The sequence below is a fragment of the Pelophylax lessonae genome (assembly GCF_965119305.1).
Source record: "Pelophylax lessonae genome assembly, chromosome: 12".
NCBI classification, from domain to species: domain Eukaryota; kingdom Metazoa; phylum Chordata; class Amphibia; order Anura; family Ranidae; genus Pelophylax; species Pelophylax lessonae.
Window position 1 is genome coordinate 215431736 of NC_138779.1, and position 21084 is coordinate 215452819.

The 21084-nt window shown below is 43.3% G+C and overlaps 2 protein-coding genes across 2 annotated transcripts in view; both read right to left on the minus strand.

The window, feature by feature from the left end:
* LOC309568361 (uncharacterized protein) overlaps positions 1-3672 on the minus strand; it is a gene marked incomplete at both ends in the record, with an annotated part of 5748 nt that extends 2076 nt beyond the window's left edge. The window contains one exon of the mRNA XM_082274026.1: positions 3322-3672. Within this exon, the coding sequence (XP_082130152.1) occupies positions 3322-3672 (351 nt within the window). The remainder of the gene's footprint in view (positions 1-3321) is intronic.
* A 1953-nt stretch (positions 3673-5625) lies between these two features.
* On the minus strand, positions 5626-10521 carry LOC309568676 (uncharacterized protein). The gene is made up of 2 exons (XM_082274414.1): positions 10043-10521; positions 5626-5872 (listed from the first exon to the last, which is right to left on the minus strand). The coding sequence occupies exons 1-2, from the start codon at positions 10499-10501 to the stop codon at positions 5708-5710; spliced, it is 624 nt and encodes a 207-aa protein (XP_082130540.1). The 5' UTR covers positions 10502-10521; the 3' UTR covers positions 5626-5707.
* Between the last annotated feature and the right edge of the window lie 10563 nt (positions 10522-21084).

A 21084-nucleotide genomic window follows, 5' to 3' on the forward strand; every position in this document is an offset into this window, starting at 1 on the left:
ACCGTCCAATGTCTGTGACTGAAGTCTCCCCCCTTCCTTCCCTGTCCTCCCTCCAAGTGAGTGAGTACACTAGGGGAAGGGGGACTCAGATATAAGGGGTGTCCTGTGGACTCTGATGTAAGGGGGCTTTGGGAACTCTAATTTAAGGGGGAATGCTGGGACTCTGATGTAAGTGAGAGGTTGATGACCTGATGGGGTTTCAGGGTTTCCCTTACACCCAAGTCCACAGTGTTACCCCTTAAAAAAATGCAATTTTGCAGTGTGCAGCTAAAGTGTTCTGGTTTTGGCTTGAAGAAGAGGTGGCAACCTTAGGTTAGACCCCCCCCCCCCCCCCCCGCCAGAACACATCAGTTAGCATTCTCAGCCATTGGCTGAGAGCGCCTATCAGTTGCTGATCGGCAAACTATATTTGGTCATGCCTGTTCGGCCAGAATCTCGACCGGTTTCTGTAGAACTGTCCGACGACGCCCGATTTTTGGCCCGTGTGTATGACCCTTAACTTCAACATGTGCTATGTTTTATTTAAATGTTGATAATTTGATTCTACCATTTTCAGTGCTTCATTTTTGTTTTGACCACTAGATGGCACCGACAATCATAGTAAATAATTGTATTCGAGAAAACAGTGGGAAGAATGAGCAGGCTAAATGCTTGTGATATACACTACTGCCAAAAGTATTGAGACACAGTCCAAATCATTAGATTTAGGTCCCAATCACCTCCATGGCCACAGATGTATAAAATCACGCACCTAGGCATGCAGACTGCTTCTACAAACATTTGTGAAGGAATAGGTTGCTCTCGGGAGCTCAGTGAATTCAGGTGTGGTAGCGTGATAAGTTGCCAGCTGTGCAATAAGTCCATCCGTGAAATTTTCTTACTACTAAATATTCCACGGTCAATTGTTAGTGATATTATAACAAAGTGGAAGCAACTGGGAACAACAGGAACTTGGCAACATGCACACAGAAGTCGTCAACTGTATGCAGAGTCAATAGCTACAGGCTTCCAAACTTCAGTTTAGCACAACTACAGTACCTAGAGAGCTTCATGTAATGGGTTTCAATGGCCGAGCAGCTGCATCCAAGCCTTACATCACCAAGTCTAATGCAAAGGGGCGTAAAGCACTCCACCACTGGACTCCAGAGCAGTGGAGACATATTCTCTGGAGTAACGAATCACGCTTCTCTCTCTGGCAATCCGATGGACTTGTCTGGGTTTGGCAGTTGCCAGAAGAACTGCATTGTACCAAGTGTTAAGTTTGGTGGAGGTGAGATTATGGTTTGGAGTTGTTTTCCAGGGGTTGGGCTTGGCCCCTTAGTTCCAGTGAAGGGAACTTCTAAGGTGTCACCATACCAGGACATTTTGGACAATTTCATGCTTCCATCTTTGTGGGAACAGTTTGGGGATGGCCCCTTCTTGTTCCAACATGACTGCATGCCAGTGCACAAAGCAAGGTCCGTAAAGACATGAATGAGTGAGTTTGGGGTGGAGGAACTTGACTGGCCTGCACAGAGTACTGACCTCAACCCGATAGAACACCTTTGGCATGAATTAGAGCCGGAGACTGCTAGCCAGGCCTTTTCGTCCAACATCAGTGCCTGACCTCACAAATGTGCTTTTGGAAGAATGGTCAAACATTTCCATAGACACTCCTAAACCTTGTGGACAGCCTTCCCAGAAGAGTTGAAGCTGTTATAGCTGCAAAGGGTGGGCCAACTCAATATTGAACCCTACAGAGTAAGACTGGGATGCCATTAAAGTTCATGTGTGTGTAAAGGCAGGCGTCCCAATACTTTTGGCAATATAGTGTATGTTCAATAAATGTTTTAGTAGACAAGTGTGATGCATTTCATTCCAAAAAGAAATACAGACACAATTTTTGTTTTTTGGACATTTAGATGTATCCCAATTCCCAATCACAATATCAACAAATGTAAATCAATCCTCTAAAAAAAAACTAAAAAAAATTTTTCTGAAATATTGAGATTCATATTTGATTTGAATTTCGAAAAGAATATGAAATTCAAATCTTAGATAGGAAAAATTCAGCAGCCGCAGAATTGAAAAACGAATTTGAATGCCAATTCGAATTTTCCAAATTTGGTCGAATTTAATTCAATTCGGTTGAAATCGGACAATTTGAATCAAATCTGAAAACGAATAAAGGAAACAAAGCGAATCAAATTTAGAAATTTAATTTAACCAAAACAAAATTGGTTAATTGATGAATCAAAACTAAACCATTTTTTTGTTCTGCCCATGTTTATTTTATAAGTAGACCCCTTAGAGCCGGGATCCTCAAACTCTGGCTCTCCAGCTGTTGTGAAACTACACATCCCATGAGGCATTGGGAAAACTCTGACAATCACAGAAATGACTTGGTATGATCTGAATTGTAGTTCCTGAACAACTGGAGGGGCACAGTTTGAAGACCCCTGACCCCTGAGAAAGAAAGAGAGAGATCGAGAGGGGGAAAGAGAGAGAGAGGGAAAGAGAGAGAGAGGAAAGAGAGAGCTAAATAAAAACTTTTTGGGAAAAAAAAAAAGAAAGAGAGAGAGGGGGGAGAGAGAGAGAGAGAGAGAAGAAAGAGAGAGAGAGGGGGAAGAGAGAGAAAGAGAGAGAGAGGGAGAGAGAGAAAGAGAGAGAGGGGGAAAGAGAGAGAAAGAGAGAGCGGGGGAAAGAGAGAGAAAGAGAGAGGGGGAAAGAGAGAGAAAGAGAGAGAGGGGGAAAGAGAGAGAGGGGGGAGAGAGAGAGAGGGAAAGAGAGAGAGATAGAGAGAGAGGGAGAGAGGGGGGAAGAGAGAGAGAGGGAGAGAGGGGGAAAGAGAGATGGGGGAAAGAGAGAGAGAGGGGGGGGGGGAAGAGAGAGAGAGGGGGGAAGAGAGAGAGAGGGAGAGAGGGAGAAAGAGAGAGAGGGAGAGAGAGAGAAAGAGAGAGAGGGAGAGAGAGAGAGAGAGAGAGAAAGAGAGAGAGGGGGAAAGAGAGAGAAAGAGAGAGTGGGGGAAAGAGAGAGAGAAAGAGAGAGCGGGGGAAAGAGAGAGAGGGGGAAAGAGAGAGAGGGGGGATGAGAGAGAAAGAAAGAGAGAGGGAGAAAGAAAGAAAGAGAGGGAGAAAGAGAGAGAAAGAGAGAGAAAGAAAGAGAATGAGAGAGAAAGAGAGAGAGAGAGAATGAGAGAGAAAGAGAAAGAGAGAGAGAGAGAGAGAGAGAGAGAAAAGCAATAAAGACCCAAATCCAACAATCACAAAAACACACCAGAGCCTCCCCAATTTATTTCCTTCTCATTCTTCTCCCCTAAAAGCCCCCCAGCGTCCGAATTACCTTGCAGGAATAGACTAGAGCAGCAATCCCCACTGGCAGGCAGCAGAACAACATGCTCATGATAGACAGCGCCATGTAGTCCTTATAGACCCGTGGAGCCACGATGACGTTGGAAGGTGCTGTAACCACATGTACAGAAGAGATCTCTGTATTTATGACAACATGCTCAGTAGCAAATACGGGTTTAAAGTGAGACGGTGAAGGATTATCAGTCATGACATATTGAGAAGATACAACACCATGATTAAATATTATGTCATACTGCGGAGGTGGATCCATTGCATTCCCACCAAGTTGACAAGAATGAGAAGGTAATGGGTTCATTGTTATCCAATTTTCCTGATGTGTCATGGTTGGGTTGGATGACCTGGTCCCACCGATGAACCTAATGACGCAATAGTAGTTGGGTATTTTTTCCAAGTTAAGTTGACTTGGCCCTCAACGAAGCTACTGGAGAAACTTCAACGAAGATGTTTTTGGCAATTGGTCCCGTGGAATGTCATGGACTCATGAATTGTATCTAAGCAGAATATTTCACATGGATATTCACTGGCTGAGTTGGCAAAGAGTTCATGATACCGTGTTCCCCATAAAGAGGTCCTTTTGGTGTCTTCAAGGTCGTTCTGGTGTCTTCCAGATATCAGGGCTTCTACATCTCCCCCTTGGTCATGGAAGATGTACGTACTTCAGTTCTCAAGATGTTCCTTCTGCAGCTGAGTTGAGAAGGATGCGCTTATATCAATTGTGTGCATGGAATACGTAAGGCTGGCAGAATTACAACCTTGTAAAGGGGAAGGACATTTTTATTGAACAGAGAAGACCTTTGTCCCAATCTCTTTTCTTTAGTTGCTTTTATAGCCACATATTAAACCAGAGGAGAAGACCTTCATGTAGATTTAGCAGGTGTGTCTCGTAGAATTTTACATATATATATATAAATGAGCTGAAAACTTTCAGAAATACCTTGCAAAAGGAAGTGACCTTGTTTGCGTACACTTTGTGAAGTCTTTAAGTTTCTATTTTAAGAGTTATTGATGTCAGTAGTGTTGAATTTGGCCTTGGCGATGACAAGAGTGAAAGTGAAAATGCAGCTTTATTGAAGAGGGGATAAAAACCCCTTTTAGGCAATCTGAAAAAAATGTCATGGACTTTATCAAACCTTACAGATAGATTTTACCTTGCCATGTGTTATCCCAAACTAACTGCTAAATTACACCATCTAACTTCTAAGTGGGGATATAGGACTGTACTCACCCACGGCTCCTTTGGGGGCGCACTACATTTTGCATTACAGAAGCATCTTAATCCTAAAAAAAAAAAAAAAATTCCCTCCAAATGGTATGTCTGGCTCCAGCAGCCCCCTGGGAAACCCCTATCCAGTGCTGTATTTTGGCTTAGGCCGACAAGGCCCAGGCCTAGGGCAGCACTTTGCAAGGGGGCAGCAAAAAAGCTGCCCCCCTCCACCTGAGACTCTATTGGCCACTGGTTCCTAAAGCCTCCTCTCTCACCCCCCTCTCTTTCTCACTCACTCTCTCTCACTCTCACCCCCCCTTCTCTTCCACTCACCCCTCTTTCTCTCTCTCTCACCCCCCTCTTTCTCTCTCACCCCTCTCTCTCTCTCAACCCCTCCTCTCTCTCACCCCCTCTCGCTCTCTTTCTCTCATCCCCCTCTCCCCCTTCTCTCCCCCCTCTCTCTCTCACCCCCCTCTCTCTCTCACCCCCCCTCTCTCTCTCATCCCCCCTTCTCTCTCTCTCCCTCCCCCTTTCAGCCTCTCTTATCCCCTCTCTCTCTCACCCCCTCTCTCCCTCCCTCACCCACCCCTTTCTCTCTCTCCCTCCCCCCCCCCTCCTGAGATCTCAGGGGTTCATTCTGGGACTTGTAGTTCTTCAATTTTGGAGGGAGTCACATCCGTAAAAAATGAAGGACAGGGGCAAATTTACTTAGGAGGGGGAGGGGTTGCCCAATTTTAGTCTTGCCTAGGGCAGCGCAAAACCAAAATACACCACTGCCCCTATCACATATCCCAAAAGGCTGCAGGAGCCCATTAACAGAACAGCCTAAGGGCGGAGCTGCTACGTCATCGGGGCCGGGGGTCAGGCTGCCTGAACCCAAAGGAGATCCTAGCTGGCGGCATAAAAACATTGGCACAGCAGATTTCTGCAGGATTATAATGGATCCACTAGACAGGTTAGTGTGTGTTTTGAACTGAACCCAGCATAACAGGTCAAGAGGGGATGGCTTTGGGGTTGGGATGTTGATGGGAGTTAAGTCCCCTTTTATGGAAAAAAAATGAAGAATTATTTAAAAATTCAATAATTTATTGTACATCATAAATACAGAATATTTCTTCAAAGCAAGTCCACGTGCTGCAGATGTTGGAGATCCTTAACCAGGGAAAAGATGACGTTGTAACATGAGCCTCACAATGAGGATGGAGATCACAGTGATGTAGACTAACAGTCCGAACCAACACATCTTATTCAGCTTGTGCGATTTTCTGGACTGATCCGCTGCAGCCATCAGGTCTCCGCGTTTGTTGGATGCTCTGGTCTGTATTATTAAAAAAATAAATTAATACATTCGGCAAATTAACATCTTTAATGGGTTAGGCTTAACTCTTAACTTTACTTTCCCTTTAGACTTTAGGGGGCCGGACTGTGGCCAGTGAGAGTTGAAAATGCCTCAGGCTTGGTGGTCAATGGGAGTAAAAAAAAAAAATGATTTAGCATCTCTGGTCAGTGGGAGAAATAGTGCCCCATTGTTGGTGGGAGGAATAATGTCTCTTCATTAGTGACAGTGGGTGGAATATTTCCCCATCGTTGGTGACAGTGGGAGGAATATTTCCCCAACATTGGTGACAGTGGGAGGAATAGTGCCCCATCACTGGTGTCAGTGGCAGGAATAGTGCCCGCCATTGGTGTCAGTGGGGGGAATAGTGCCCCATTATTGGTGTCAGTAGGAGTAATAATGCCCCATCATTGGTGACAGTAGGAGTAATAATGCCCCATCATTGGTGTCAGTTGGAGTAATAATGCCCCATCATTGGTGACAGTAGGAGGAATAATGCCCCATCATTGGTGTCAGTAGGAGGAATAATGCCCCATCATTGGTGACATTAGGAGGAATAATGCCCCATCATTGGTGACAGTAGAAGGAATAATGCCCCATCATTGGTGACAGTAGGAGGAATAATGCCCCATCATTGGTGACAGTAGGAGGAATAGTGCCCCATCATTGGTGACAGTAGGAGGAATATTGCCCCATCATTGGTGTCAGTGGGAGGAATAATGCCCCATCATTGGTGACAGTAGGAGGAATAATGCCCCATTATTGGTGACAGTAGGAGGAATAATGCCCCATTATTGGTGACAGTAGGAGAAATAATGCTCCATCATTGGTGTCAGTAGGAGGTATAATGCTCCATCATTGGTGACAGTAGGAGGAATAATGCCCCATTATTGGTGACAGTAGGAGGAATATTGCCCCATCATTGGTGTCAGTGAGAGGAATAATGCCCCATCATTGGTGTCAGTAGGAGGAAGAATGCCCCATCATTGGTGACAGTAGGAGGAATAATGCCCCATCATTGGTGACAGTAGGAGGAATAATGCCCCATCATTGGTGACAGTAGGAGGAATAGTGCCCCATCACTGGTGACGGTAGGAGGAATAATGCCCCGTCATAGGTGTCAGTGGAAGGAATGGTGCCCTTTTATTTGAATCACAGGGAGGAATTGTTTTTTTTTTTTTTTTTTTTTTGTGACCCATTAATGCCTCAAGGGCTGCATAAAGACAAGCAAAGGGCTGCATGAAGCCCAAAGGTCACATTTTAGAGATCACTGGTTTAACTCCAGCTATAAAATTTTATTTTTGTTTTGATTAAAGCAAAAAAAGATTTGGAGCTTCGATCCAATTTTTATTGTTGGCTTCATCTATAGTGGGACATTTCTGACTGCCTGTCAGCAAGTGATGGGAAATCTGTTCAACAAAGATACAGACAAAAAAAAAAAACAGACTTTCCTGGTGCCAACATGGTCGCATTTATGTAGTATGGTGCCGTGGATTGACGACAGGAAAGGAAAATTATGGTAAGTATTTGATACAATTTTCCTTTTTTCTGGCACCAGCATGGCAGCATGCTACATGTGTGCTACTTTCAATTGGCTCCAGGGGTGGAAAATTATGGTAATTTGATACAATTTTCCTTTTTTACTACAGTGAGGAAGAGTATCAAACTTCTGACAGTATTTTAATCGCTGTCCTTGTGACATCCAATCCCCAAATTTTTATACAGCATCAGTGCTGTGCAACACATTTCTAGACATTAAGGAATACACTGTGTATATATATATATATGTATATATGTGTGTATATATATATATATATATATATATATATATATATGTGTATATATATATATGTGTGTATATATATATATATGTATATATATGATATATATATATATGTATATGTGTGTATATATATATATATATATATATATATATATATATATATATATATATACAGTGCCTTGAAAAAGTATTCCTACCCCATGAAATTTTTTGCACATTTTATCATGTTACAATCAAAAACGTAAATGTATTTTATTGGGAATTTATATGATAGACCAACAAAAAGTGGCACATATAAAACCACAATGTTGGATTAATGAAATCACCAAAGTGGCAGATAATTGTGAAGTGGAAGGAAACATTTTTTTTTACAAATAAATATGTGAAAAGTGTGGGGTACATTTGTATTCATCCCATTTTACTCTGATACCCCTAACTAAAATCTAGTGGAACCGATTGCCTTCAGAAGTCATCTAATTAGTAAATAGAGTCCACCTGTGTGTAATTTAATCTCTGTATAAATACAGCTGTTCTGTGAAGCCCTCAGAGGTTTGTTGGAGAACCTTAGTAAACAAGCAGAATCATGAAGGCCAAGGAACACACCAGACAGGTCAGCGATAAAGCTGTGGAGAAGTTTAAAGCAGGGTTAGGGTTTAACAAAATATCCCAAGCTTTGAACATCTCATGGAGCGCTATTCAATCCATGATGGGAAAATGGAAAGAGTATGGCACAACTGCAACCCTACCAAGACATGGCCGCCCACCTAAACTGACCGGCCGGGCAAGGAGAGCATTCCTCAGAGAAGCAGCCAAGAGGCCCATGGTAACTCTGGAGGAGCTGCAGAGATTCACAGCTCAGGTGGGAGAATCTGCCCACAGGACAACTATTAGTCATGCGCTCCACAAGTCTGCCCTTTATGGAAGAGTGACAAGAAGAAAGCCATTGGTGGAAGAAAGCCATAAGAAGTCCTGTTTGCAGTTCGCAAGAAGCCATGTGGGGGACACAGCAAACAGAAGAAGGAGCTCTGGTCAGATGAGACCAAAATGTAACCTTTTGGCCTAAAATGCTATGTGTGAGGGAAAATTAACGCTGCGCATCACCCTGAACACACCATCCCCACCGTGAAACATGGTGGTGGCAGCATGTTGTGGGGATGATTTTCTTCAGTAGGGACAGGGAAGCTGGTCAGAGTTGATGGGAAGATGAATGGAGCCAAATACAGGGCAATCTTAGAAGAAATCTTAGAAGAAAACCTGTCAGTCTGCAAAAGACTTGGGACTGTGGCGGAGGTTCACCTTCCAGAAGGACAACGACCTGAAACATCCAGCCAGAGCTACAATGGAATGGTTTACATTAAAGCATATTTGTGTGTTAGATTGGCCCAGTCACAGTCTAGATCTAAATCACATTGAGAATCTGTGGCAAGACTTGAAAATTGCTGTTCACAGACGCTCTCCATCCAATCTGACAGAACTTGAGATATTTTGCACAGAAGAATGGGCAAAAATGTCCTCTCTAGATGTGCAAAGCTGGTAGAGACATCCCCAAAAAGACTTGCAGCTGTAATTGCAGGGAAAGGCGGTTCTACAAAGTATTGACTCCGGGGGGTGAATACAAATGCAGCCACACTTTTCACAGATTTATTTGTACTAAATTTTGAAAACATTTTATCCTTTTCCTTCCACTTCACAATTATGTGCCACTTTGTGTCGGTCTGTCACATAAAATCCCAATAAAATGTATTTATATATATATATATATATATACATACACAAATTACATTTGTAATATATAAAACACAAAAAAAAATATATATATAGGGGTTTTGGTTAGTTTGTAATACATATACAATATTTAAGTATGTAATATATATATATATATATATATATATATATATATATATAAATAAAATATATTTTTTTGTGTTTTATATATTACAAATATAATTTGTGTGTATATATATATATATATATTTTTGTGTTTTATATATTACAAATATAATTTGTGTATATATTATATACATATACAAATTACATTTGTAATATATAAAACACAAAAATATATATATATTATAATATATATATATTTATATATATATATATATATATATATATATATATATATATATACACAACTTATATTTGTAATATATAAAACACAAAAAAATATATTTTATATATATATATATATATATATATATATATATATATATATATATATATTACAAACTTAAATATTGTATATGTATTACAAACTAACCAAAACCCCTATAGGATCACTTTATGCATTTTACAAAAGAAAACTGCACATTTTTGGTCTTTGAGCCCAAATTCTTTTCTCTACGGCTCTGCTTCTCATATCATCTTACCTTGCAAGAGTAAAAAAGAGCCACAATTCCAAGAGGGAGGCAGAGAAATAAACTCAAGATAGATTGTTTCATGTGGTCCTCATATTTGGCTGGGCTAGCCAGAATACAAGATGGCTGCCTTGTGACTATGCTGACCGAGTTGGGTGGTAGGTCAGAGATGTCTGTAGTTGGGACATTTGAGTATGGAGGGACACAGTCCACAGGTGATGGTAAATCTGAATATTGGGGTCGATAGAAGATCCTGCCTGGATGGTGGGAGCAGACTGGAATCATATATATTCCCGAAGATTGAGATAAGTGAGGTGGTGGCCCAATGTGGAAAGAGGTTTGTGAATCTGTCCATGGAGGAGGCATCTCTGAGTATGGTGGAGGGGCATCATCGTATTTGGTGCCAGTGGTGGTCATACACGCACACGTTCCTGAAGGGTTGGAATTCATGGAGGTTTGTGCAGGATGCATCCTTTAAATTGAAATGTTAAGGACTCCTCTCGTCTTCAACTTTCCTCTCCTTCATAGCAATGCAAACAAATGATTTTCCATTGCCAACACCCTTTTATCTGGATGAGTAACTTTGTTTAACCAATAAACACATGCTTGAATAATTACCATTTCATAATAAGGAAACCTTATTCCGAACAGAACACGTATAATTGGCAGACTGAAGAGGAAATTTAAATATTCACACAGTTACTTCCCGATCCGGAGATTTTCCCTGAGCGATGAACAAAGCTTTGAAAAATGCGAACAAATTTACTAAAGTTATGACATTATGCAAATATCATTCCTGATGTGTTAAAGGGACAATAAAAAATAATATACTGTATATATTTTATTTATTTATTTTATTTTTTTTAAAGAATCTAAAACTAGAGCTGTTTTTGTTTTGGATTCTCTGGTTAAAGGGTTGGATCCCCTCTCAGTAGGTCGGGAAAATCTTGCAATGGGGACACCTGTTCCTGAGACAAGTGTCTAAGGGGAAATTTACACTCTTGCTTTCTTGCTTTAAGGCAAGAAAAGGGAAAAATCACTCCAATGGGACAAACGCAATAGAAAAAAAAAGTGTTGTCTGGGGTTCTGTTCATCCAAGTTGCAATGGCTGCAATGAAAGAAAAGGCTTATGTGGGAGGCTGACAACAATGTTGGAGGGTGACCATGATAAGAGAAGCAGACTGGTGAGAGAGGCTGACTGTGGTGGAGTCTGGCGGTGATATTAGAGGCTGACCATTATGTTAGAGACTGACCATGGTTTGAGATGCTGGTGATTGTGCAAGATGCTGACTGTCATGTGAAAGTTGACTGTGGTGTGAGTGAGGCTGACCATTATGCGAGAGGCTGACTTTGAAGTGAAGGGCTATTATGTTAGAGGTTGATCATGATGTGAGAGGCCGACCATAGTGTGAGAGTCTGACCATGGTATGGGCAGCTAAACACTATGTGAGAGGCTGATTATAGCGTAAAGTACTAAAAGACAAAAATAGAGGCGCCTCTAAGCGTAGACTGTAAGCAATTTTTATTGAACAAAAAAGAATGCACTCACATCTGTATGCATGTTCATGCAATAAAAACCCATTCCGGGAGTCGAGATGAGTAGAATGATGTGCGTTATCCCCGGTCTGTGTAGCTGTTCCGCTGGCGTGCAAACCTCTTAGATGTAAACCGACAATGCAGCGTAGCCAAGCCATAGCCAAGCTCATAGTGTGAAACTGACCATAACTTGAGGGCTAACAGTGGTGTGAGAGGCTGACCATAGTGCAAGAAGCTGTTTAAGGTGTAATGGTCTGACCATATGAGAGGCTAACCATAGTATTAGATGTTGACCATTGTGTGAGAGGATGACCATGGTATGAGAGGCTGATCATTATGTGAGAAGCTAACCATGGTGTGAAAGGCTAACCATTACTTGAGATGCTAACCATATTATTAGATGCTGACCATAGTGTGAGAGGCTGACTGTGGTGTGAAAGTCTGACCATTACTTGAGAGGCTGAGCATGGTGTAAAAGACTAACCATTACCTGAGAGGATGACCATGGTGTGAGAGTCTGACTGTTGTTTGAGGGCTGACTATGGTATGAGGGCTGACCATAATGTGAGAGGCTGACCATTATGTGAGATCCTGATTGTGGTGTGAGAGGCTGACCACTACTCAAGAGACTGACTGTGGTGTGAGAGGCTGACCACTACTCAAGAGACTGACTGTGGTGTGAGAGGATGACCATCGTCAGGGCAGCAATCAGCCTCTGGGCCTGACAACCAACATTCCCAAGGGCCCGCCCTCTGGCGATCCCACCAAATCTGCCCTCTGGCCATGCCACCGAGTCTTTCAGTGCACCCACACCCACTTTTATTTTAACACTCTTACAACTTAATATATGAAAATGAATTCAATCCAGCAAAAAGACATCCCCATATATTCAGCAAAGAGACATCCCAATTCAGCAAAGAAACATCCCCAATATATGCAGCAAAGAGACAGCCCAATCCAGCAAAGAGACAGCCTCATATATTCAGCAAAAAGACTGCCCAATCCAACAAAAAGACATCTCAATCAAGCAAAGAGACGACCTCATATATTCAGCAAAGTGACAGCCCAATCCAGCAAAGAGACATCCCTTCCACTGCATCAGCTTACTCTGCGGCCAACCTGCTTAAGCAATTGCTAGTTACTACAGCAGCAACAACTTGATCTCGTTGGATGGGCTTGGGCGGCCAGGCCCCTTGGAACGCCTGGGTCCCATACATGTGTATGGGCTGTCCCCCCCGATGGTTCCCTGACCATGGTATGGAAGTGTGGTCACTATGAGAGAGACTGACTGCAGTGTGACTGTAGCGGTGTCTGTGGTATACTGGAGTTTTTTCTTCAGCATACTGTAATTTGCTCAGGTGCCTCCAGATCCAAAGAAACTATTTTATAGTTTTCCTAAAATACATTTTAATGTATAAATCTAAATCTGTAGATCATACCATCCCTGTCTTTAATACAATGGCTCACAATGCTTTTGTTGTTTTTTTGTTTAGGATGGAGGACACTCGGCAATTAGTGCAATCAGTGCAAATAATAGGACAGAACTGGAATATCCAGCTAATTAGGCTTTGTGCCAGTTATAAACAAGCTTTATAATTTGCATAAAAGGAAGTGTTCCCACAGATGACTCGATAACAAAGACACGGAACTGTTCTATATTATCCAGGACAGCTTTACCGCCCACCTTGTATATAGATTGCTACTTTGACATTACATACTGGAGTTTTGGCAGCCGATAGCTGCCATAACTCCGGTAGTTTTTTTACGTGGTGGTTCCAGCAGCTGATTCACCACAGGATCACTTTTATGGGCGGCGAGAGAGGTGTCCACCCCCCTCTTACCGCTTACCAGCTGTTTTCCTTGCTTCCCGGAGCCGTCGGTAGCAGGAAAAACGATCCGATCCCCTGTGCGTGTGGTCAGGAAGTCGAGTGAGGGCAAGATGGCCCCCACTCAACTCTATGCCCTTGGAGGACCAGAGTGACGTCAAACGTCACATCCGCAGAACGGCCTTAAAGGGCCATTTTTTTTTTTTTTTTGTGCTTTTAAGTGTAAATGTGATCTCACATTAAAGAGGACCTGTCTTGCTTATTTCTATTACAAGGGATGTTAACCACTTTACGACTGCCTCCGCAGTTATACTGCGACAGGCAGCTGCTCCTGTGCGAACCATCATAGGTATACGTCGGCATAGGTGTGCGCAGCCCTTTGCATTAGGGTGTGCACCCCAAAGCGCAATCACACATGCGGACGTATATGTGAATACACAGTAATATATATATACACACAAACACACACCCTTATAAATAAATGTGAACAAACATTTTAAAATGTATTAAAACATTTTTTAACACTTATCAATGTTATAAAAAATTAAATAAAACGCTTTATTTTTTTAACTTATTAAAACATTTAATTGTTTACACTAGTGGTTGAGGGGTAGTACAACTCTGCGGTTAAACTGTTCTTTTACCACCCCTCAATTGCTACCACCTTTTAGCTGTAGAGGCTGAAGCTGGGCATGTTCACATGCAACAGTTGCAATTATACCCCCCTGTTGGTTTCAGCAGGTGTCGCACCAACTGACTGTGACCCATTCAAGTAAATTGCGGCACTCTGCATGCGCCCCACAACCATGTGCAGTGTGGAGTTTAATGGGTTAAAGCAGGTGGTGTGGAGGTGATACAATGCCTCCTCACCACCTCGGAAATGCTCTCTGAAGAGCGATCTGTTTGTGGATCGCTCTTCAGAAATCAAAACATTTGTGAATGAGCTCTTACAAATTCCACACTGTCCACAGTGCCCCCCCACATCTGAGTCCTTATTTACATCAGATTTTATAGCATGTCCCCTTACACCAGAGTCAATAGCATTTCATCTGTTCCCCCCTTAAATCAGGGTTCCTCCCTTACATCAGAATCCCCAGAGTTCTTTACACTGGAAAATCTGATGTAAAGAATGCTTTGGTGTAAAGGGGAACCTTGATATAAGGGGGTCTCTGGTCACCAGAGTCCCCCCTTACATCAGAGTTCCCAGCATTTTCTCATATCAGAGTTCCCAAAGTCCCTATACTTACATCAGAGTCCCCCTTTATATACACTGTAAGGGTAAGGGGGGACTCAGATAAAGGGAGAACACTGGAAACTCTGATGTAAGGGGGGACTCAGAGACCCCTTACATCAGAGTCACCCTTTATATACACTGTAAGGGGGGACGCTGACACAAAAGGGAACTCTGTGAACTGTTATGTAAGGGGGGCTCTGATGTGAGGGGGTTTTTGGTTACCACAGAGTTCACAGAGATCCCAATCACATCAGAGTTCCCATTTACCTAAGAATCTGCAGAGTTCCCCTTTAAACCAGTGTGGCAGACAATAGGTATTTGTAAAGGGGGGGTCAGGTCAGGCAAAGCAGCCCCCTCACAGCACAGAGTCCTTCTCCAGAGGGGAGAAGAGAGGGGGTGAGGGGAGGCGAGAATGAGAGGGTGAGAGAAGAGAGGCAGAATAGGGAGTTGAGGGGGCTAGAGAGAGAGGGGGGAAAAGAGGTGGAATAGGGGTTGAGACAGAGAGCGGGGGGAGGGGGAAGAGAGAGGGGGAGAAGAGGGGGTTGAGAGAGAGGGGGGTGAGGGAGAGAGGGGGGAAGGGGAGTGAGGGGGGGGGTTGGATGAGATGGGAGAGAGGAGGATGAGAGAGGGGGGAAGGGGAGTGAAGAGGGTGAATGAGAAGGGAGAGAGGAGGATGAGAGAGGGGAGAGAGAGAAAAGGGGGGGAGAAAGGGGGATGAGAGAGAGGAGGATGAAAGAGGGGAGAGAGGAGGGGTGGAAGAGAGAGGTGGGTGTCTGCAGTCCCTCCCTCCTATGCCCCCCTATCCCAGTCTGTGTCTGCGGGTAAGTGTGTGATGCCCAGTACCTTCCTGCCAGCAGTAGGTGGATGTTCAATGATCATCAGCAGGCAGGTCTCGTTCTCTTTCTGGCAGCAATCGAGGTGCTGTGCTCCTTCCAGCTGATGCAGTTTGGAAGCCAGACTGTCCCTCCCAAGCGGTCCCTGACTGCCTGTGACTCCCGCACTGCATCTTCATCCTCCGGGCCCCCTGTGAGCCTATCCTACGGGCTGCCCATGCTGCTCACCATCCCCATAGCCCCTGACTGTGAGGTCGCCCACTTGTTATAGAGATCATGGTATTTGGAGCTGGGTGCTGTCATGAACATCCTGCCCTTGCTCCGAAGCCTAAGCCTTCACTGCCTGCTCCCCGCCACTGGACCTAGACTGACTCCACGACCCGATTGGTCAGTCCGCCCCTGCCACCACCTATCTCCAAACACCCGCAGTGTGCAGTGGAGATGGGTACCCGGCCGCCCACTGCCGCCACTGAACCTGGACTCCTGGAACCCGCCTGCACGCAACGCCACTGGCGGTGCCCCTGACTGACATGTATAGGTAGCGCCGCCGGCCCTGCACAGGGCAGTGGTGGGCTGTGGCGGTCCCGTTGTGACAGTGGGCAGGATTCGGAACCTTAGAAGATAAAGACAAAGGGACCTACCTCTATAGTTGTGGCTACAGCATCCCTGACCCTGACAGCAGGCGGCGGAGTGACCTGTCAGGAATGCTGTAGCCGGAACTATAGAGGTAGCATCGGAAAATGCGGCTGCCTGCCTGATTACTCCGCAGTGGTTGCACTCAGTTACACAGCCAAATGAATAGCCCCACTTGCAGCGCTGCAATTATCCATTAGCAGAGGGGCTGAAATGGAGATCCTACACATTCTGCCAGCAAAAAAGCCCTGGGATGTGCCTGGGCATTAGGGTGTGCCCAGGCACACCCGGCACACCCCGTGCGCACGCCTATGTACGTCGGTCAGGCGCAGGCAGCTAGGCAGGGAAGCCGATGCACGGGTCAGGCGGCTCCGATTGCCATCTGACACCCGCCATCGTTCCCGCTGAGAGAGTAAACGGTCGGCTGTTGTAAACTCAGCTGACCGTTCTCCTCTCTGGAATAATCACAGAGCACCTGTGATCCTTCTATATAGGACCACAGGTCTCTATGATCATTTCACAAGCCACGCCCCCCACAGTTAGAAACACGCCTCTAGGTAAACATTTAACCCTTTGATCACCCACAGGGTTAACCCCCTTCCGTGCCAGTGTCCTTATTACAGTAACAGTTCATATTTTTAGCGCTGATTACTGTAGTAATGTCACTGCCCCCCCCCCCCCCCCAATGTGTCAAAAATGTCAGTTAGGAGTCCAATCTCTGATCGCCGCCATTACTAGTAGAAAAAAAAAACAATAAAAATGACATAAATCTTTCCCGTAGTTAGTAGACATGATAACTTTTGTGCAAACCAACCAAAATACGCTTATTGCGATTTTTTTTTACCAAAAATATGTAGCAGAAAACAAATTGGCCAAAAATGTTAAAAATATTAATTTTTTAATTTTTTTTGGGAATGTTATATAGCAGAATGTGAAAAATATAGTTTTCTTTTTTTTTTTCAGAATTGTCGCTCTTTTTTTGTTTATAGCGCAAAAAATAAAAATCACACAGGTGATCAAATACCACCAAAAGAAAGCTCTGTTTGTGGGGAAAAAAAGACATCAATTTTATTTAGGTACAGCGAGGCACGACTGCGCAATTGTCCGTTAAAATAACGCAGTGCCAAATCGCAAAATATGGCCTGGTCATTAAGGGGGGCAAATACTTCCGCTTCAGAAGTGGTTAACATTTCTTGTAAAAGGAATTAAAGTGATCACATTTTTTTTTTTTTTTTTTTAAGGGGACAGTGTAAAAATAAAAAAACAAAAGTAAAATAAATTTGAAAAAAAAATAAGAAATTTAAAGCCTCCCGTCCCTCCGAGTTCGCACGCAGACGCGAATGAATACACAAGTCGCGCCCACATAGGTAAACGGTGTTCAAACCACACTTGTGATTTATCGCCGTAATCGTTAGAGTGAGAGCTATAATTCTAGCACTAGACCTCCTCTATAACTCTAAACTGCTAACCTGTAGACATTTTTAAAGCGTAGCCTATGGAGATTTTTAAGTACTAAAGTTTGTCACTATTCCACAAGTGTGCGCAATTTTAAAGCATTACATGTTAGGAATCAATTTACTCGGCGTAACATCATTTTTTACATTATAGAAAAAAATTGGACTAACTTTACTGTTTTTTATTATTTTTTAATTTAAAAAAAAATATTTTTTCCCCAAAAATTACGTTTGTAGGACCGTTGGGTGACATAAAGTATTGCAATAATCTCCATTTTATTCTCTAGGGTCTCCGCTTAAAAAAAAAAAAAAAAGTTTAATTTTTGGGAGTTCTTAGTAATTTTCTAGTAAAAAAAAAAATACAGATTTTAACTTGTAAACAACAAGTATTTAGAAATGGGCCTGGTCCTTAAGTGGTTAAATAAACTCTTGTGATCACCACAATTATTTGATGATATTATGCGACCCACCTAAATCCACGTATCTGGAAAAACCAGTTCTGGGAGGATACAGGTAAACTATGTCACCTAGCATTACCTGTCTTAATAAATAATAATTATGTCTTCACCTTTGCAAACCAGCCAAAAACCATTTAATAAATCATAGTTTATAATAATAATTTATAATAATAATAAATCAGACAGATTAAAGGCATCCTTGCCTTATGTAAGATCTGGCCAGAAGTCATATATTAGCTTTATACTGTATAAAACATAACAACCCAAAAATAAGGAAAGGAAAAATCCCTACTGTCAACTACTGTTGGGCGAACAATTTCGGCCCGAACATTGGCTTTTCCCCCAATCGGCAAACATCCGAATTGTTGGGGCGTTTGACCGTTTGTTCAGCTCGCCAAACTAACTCAACACACTGCGCGACTGCACAGTGCATTGGAAGTCCTGATTGGTTGAAGCAATTAAAGCTTTGCCCATTCAGGGCATATAGCACTGTCAGAGCCAAGTTTGGACACTGACATGATGACTCTATCCAATCATGGCTCATTGCCCTTAGTCCCACCCCACAGTATGCAAAGTATTCTTCCCATAGGGGCCATTCGCAGTGTGATATCGGCATAGAGAGAGATAGAACAGGGCTCTGTTCAGTGCTACTAGAGAGTTAAAGCGGAGTTCCAGCCATTCACTCACCTGTCCAACGGTCCAGCGATGCGGCCGCCCGAAGCCTCGATCCTCTCCCTCGGCGCCGGCATCACTGCTGTGGGCACCCGGCTGTGATAGTTTGCGGCTTCACAGCCGGGTACCCACTGCGCATGCACGAGTTGCGCCGCGCGCCGTGATTGGCCGGCAATCTTCTGGGACCTTTGACATGTCCCAGAAGATTGCAGGGAGGGAGGGGGAGAGGAAAACTTCCGCTCAGGGCGCCGCGGCGATCCGAGCGGAAGTGGGAGCGGGTACCTGTCAAAACTAGGTACCCGCTCCCCCCCCAAAAAAATGACATGCCAAATGTGGCATGTCAGGGGGTCAGGACTCCCTAAAGCGGAAGTTCCACTTTTGGGTGGAACTCCGCTTTAAGCCCCGTACACACGTTCAGATAATCGGACGACTTATCGTTCGTATTTTGTTGCATGATACTAACATCGAATTCAACAATGCGTACAAACCGTATGATTTTTGTCGTACGATTCGGGAAAAGCTTCCTGGTTGTTTAGCTACGTATCAGATGGTACAAAACAAAAACAATGGCAGCCAGGCCTTTTCCGTGATATTTTAGTGTTTCTGATCATGCGCGGTCTTTGTGGATCGATTTTTAGAGGACGCATAGTGTACTAATGAAACGATTGTCGTTCGCGGGGCTATCGTACGACAGAAGTTTTCCTGTTTGTCGCTTCGGATTTTGTTGGATGAACTGTCATGATCGGCTGTCGAAACGATTAGATTATCGTGCGATCAGGTCGAAAGTGAGTTTTATCGTACGATTATCGGAACATGTGTACGGGGCATTAGTGTGCTATAGTTTGCTATAGTGATTCTATTGTGAGTGTAAAGTATCAGAGTAGTGTGAATATAGTGATAGTGCAGAGTGAGTGTAGTGCGACCATTCATTTTACTTTAGTGTCATTTTAGTGTGAATCAAGCGATAGTGTAGTGTGAGTGTAGTGCGACTGTTCATTTTGTGATTGTCTGTTTATTTTTCGACTAGTCATTTGATTTTGTCAGGGCAGGTTTCATACGGTATATTTTAGCACGTTACTGCACATTTAACGCAGTATGTTTCAGTGCATTGGTGCACATTTACCACAGTATTTTTCAGTGTGTTAGTTCATGTTTAACACAGTATATTTCGATGCACTATATGTCAGTGTGTAAGTGCACATTTACCGGAGTATATTTCAATGCGTTGGTGCATGTTTACCTCAGTATATTGCAATGCGTTGATGCATGTTTAAGGCAGTATTTTTCGGTGCGTTAGTGCATGTTTAATGCAGTATATTCCAGTGCAGTATATGGCAGTGTGTTAGTGCACGTTTTAATGCAGTATATTTCAGTGCAGTATATGTCAGTGTGTTAGTGCATGTTTACCGCACAATATATAAGTGCATTGGTGCATGTTTAACGCAGTATTTTTCAGTGTGTTAGTGCATGTTTAATGCAGTATATTTCAGTGTGTTAGTGCATGTTTAACACAGTATTTTTCAGTGTGTTAGTGCATGTTTAATGCAGTATATTTCAGTGCAGTATATGTCAGTGTGTTAGTGCACGTTCAATGCAGTATATTTCAGAGAAGTATACCTCAGTGTGTTAGTGCAAGTTTACCGCAGTACATTTCAGTGTGTTGGTGTACATTTACCGCAGTATATTGCAGTGCATCAGTGCAGTTTTACAGCTGCATATTGTCGTGTATCAGTGGAGTGTGTCTGTGTAGTAAGTACGCAAGTTAAAATGCACCAAACACCACTTTCCATTGATTAAAGTGCATTCTCGTCTCCACATCTTTATTACATTTTGTTAATAAACACCCCCCCCCATTATGTCTGGGAGGCCAAAAAGGAGACGCAGACGTTCCCATGGCACTGTGAGGAGGCCAGCAGCGTATGTGTCCACAGGCAAAGGTGGACGTGGTCTGTCCTCAAGCAGGGCATCATTTCCTCTGTTTAGTGATGGGCCTTCCCCCCCTATGAGAATGGGTATCAGGTACATCCTTCCCCTACCCATTCACCAAATAATAGTAAAAAAATAAATAGCCACAAGAAACAGTTTTTTTCATGCCCGCCGGACCCGAATAATTAAAAAAAAAAAAAACGCTCTCGCCTCCTGGGAGTCCTCCAGTCATATGCCCGCTCTGCAATTTGACATTTCTTTTATCGGCAAGGGCGGGCCACCCATCTACGTCACCTGGTGACACCGCCCCCTTCTGACATCACATAACGTCAGAAGGAGGTGGTGCAACATAGGCAAAATCCAACAGGCAATACAGGCCGTAGGTTGAGGTAGAGGTATCCTTTAGCCAAAGAAGCTGTAATGACTGGGTGACTTTGAACGTATAAAAATAGGAAATTCGATCCACGCCATACGACTGCAAG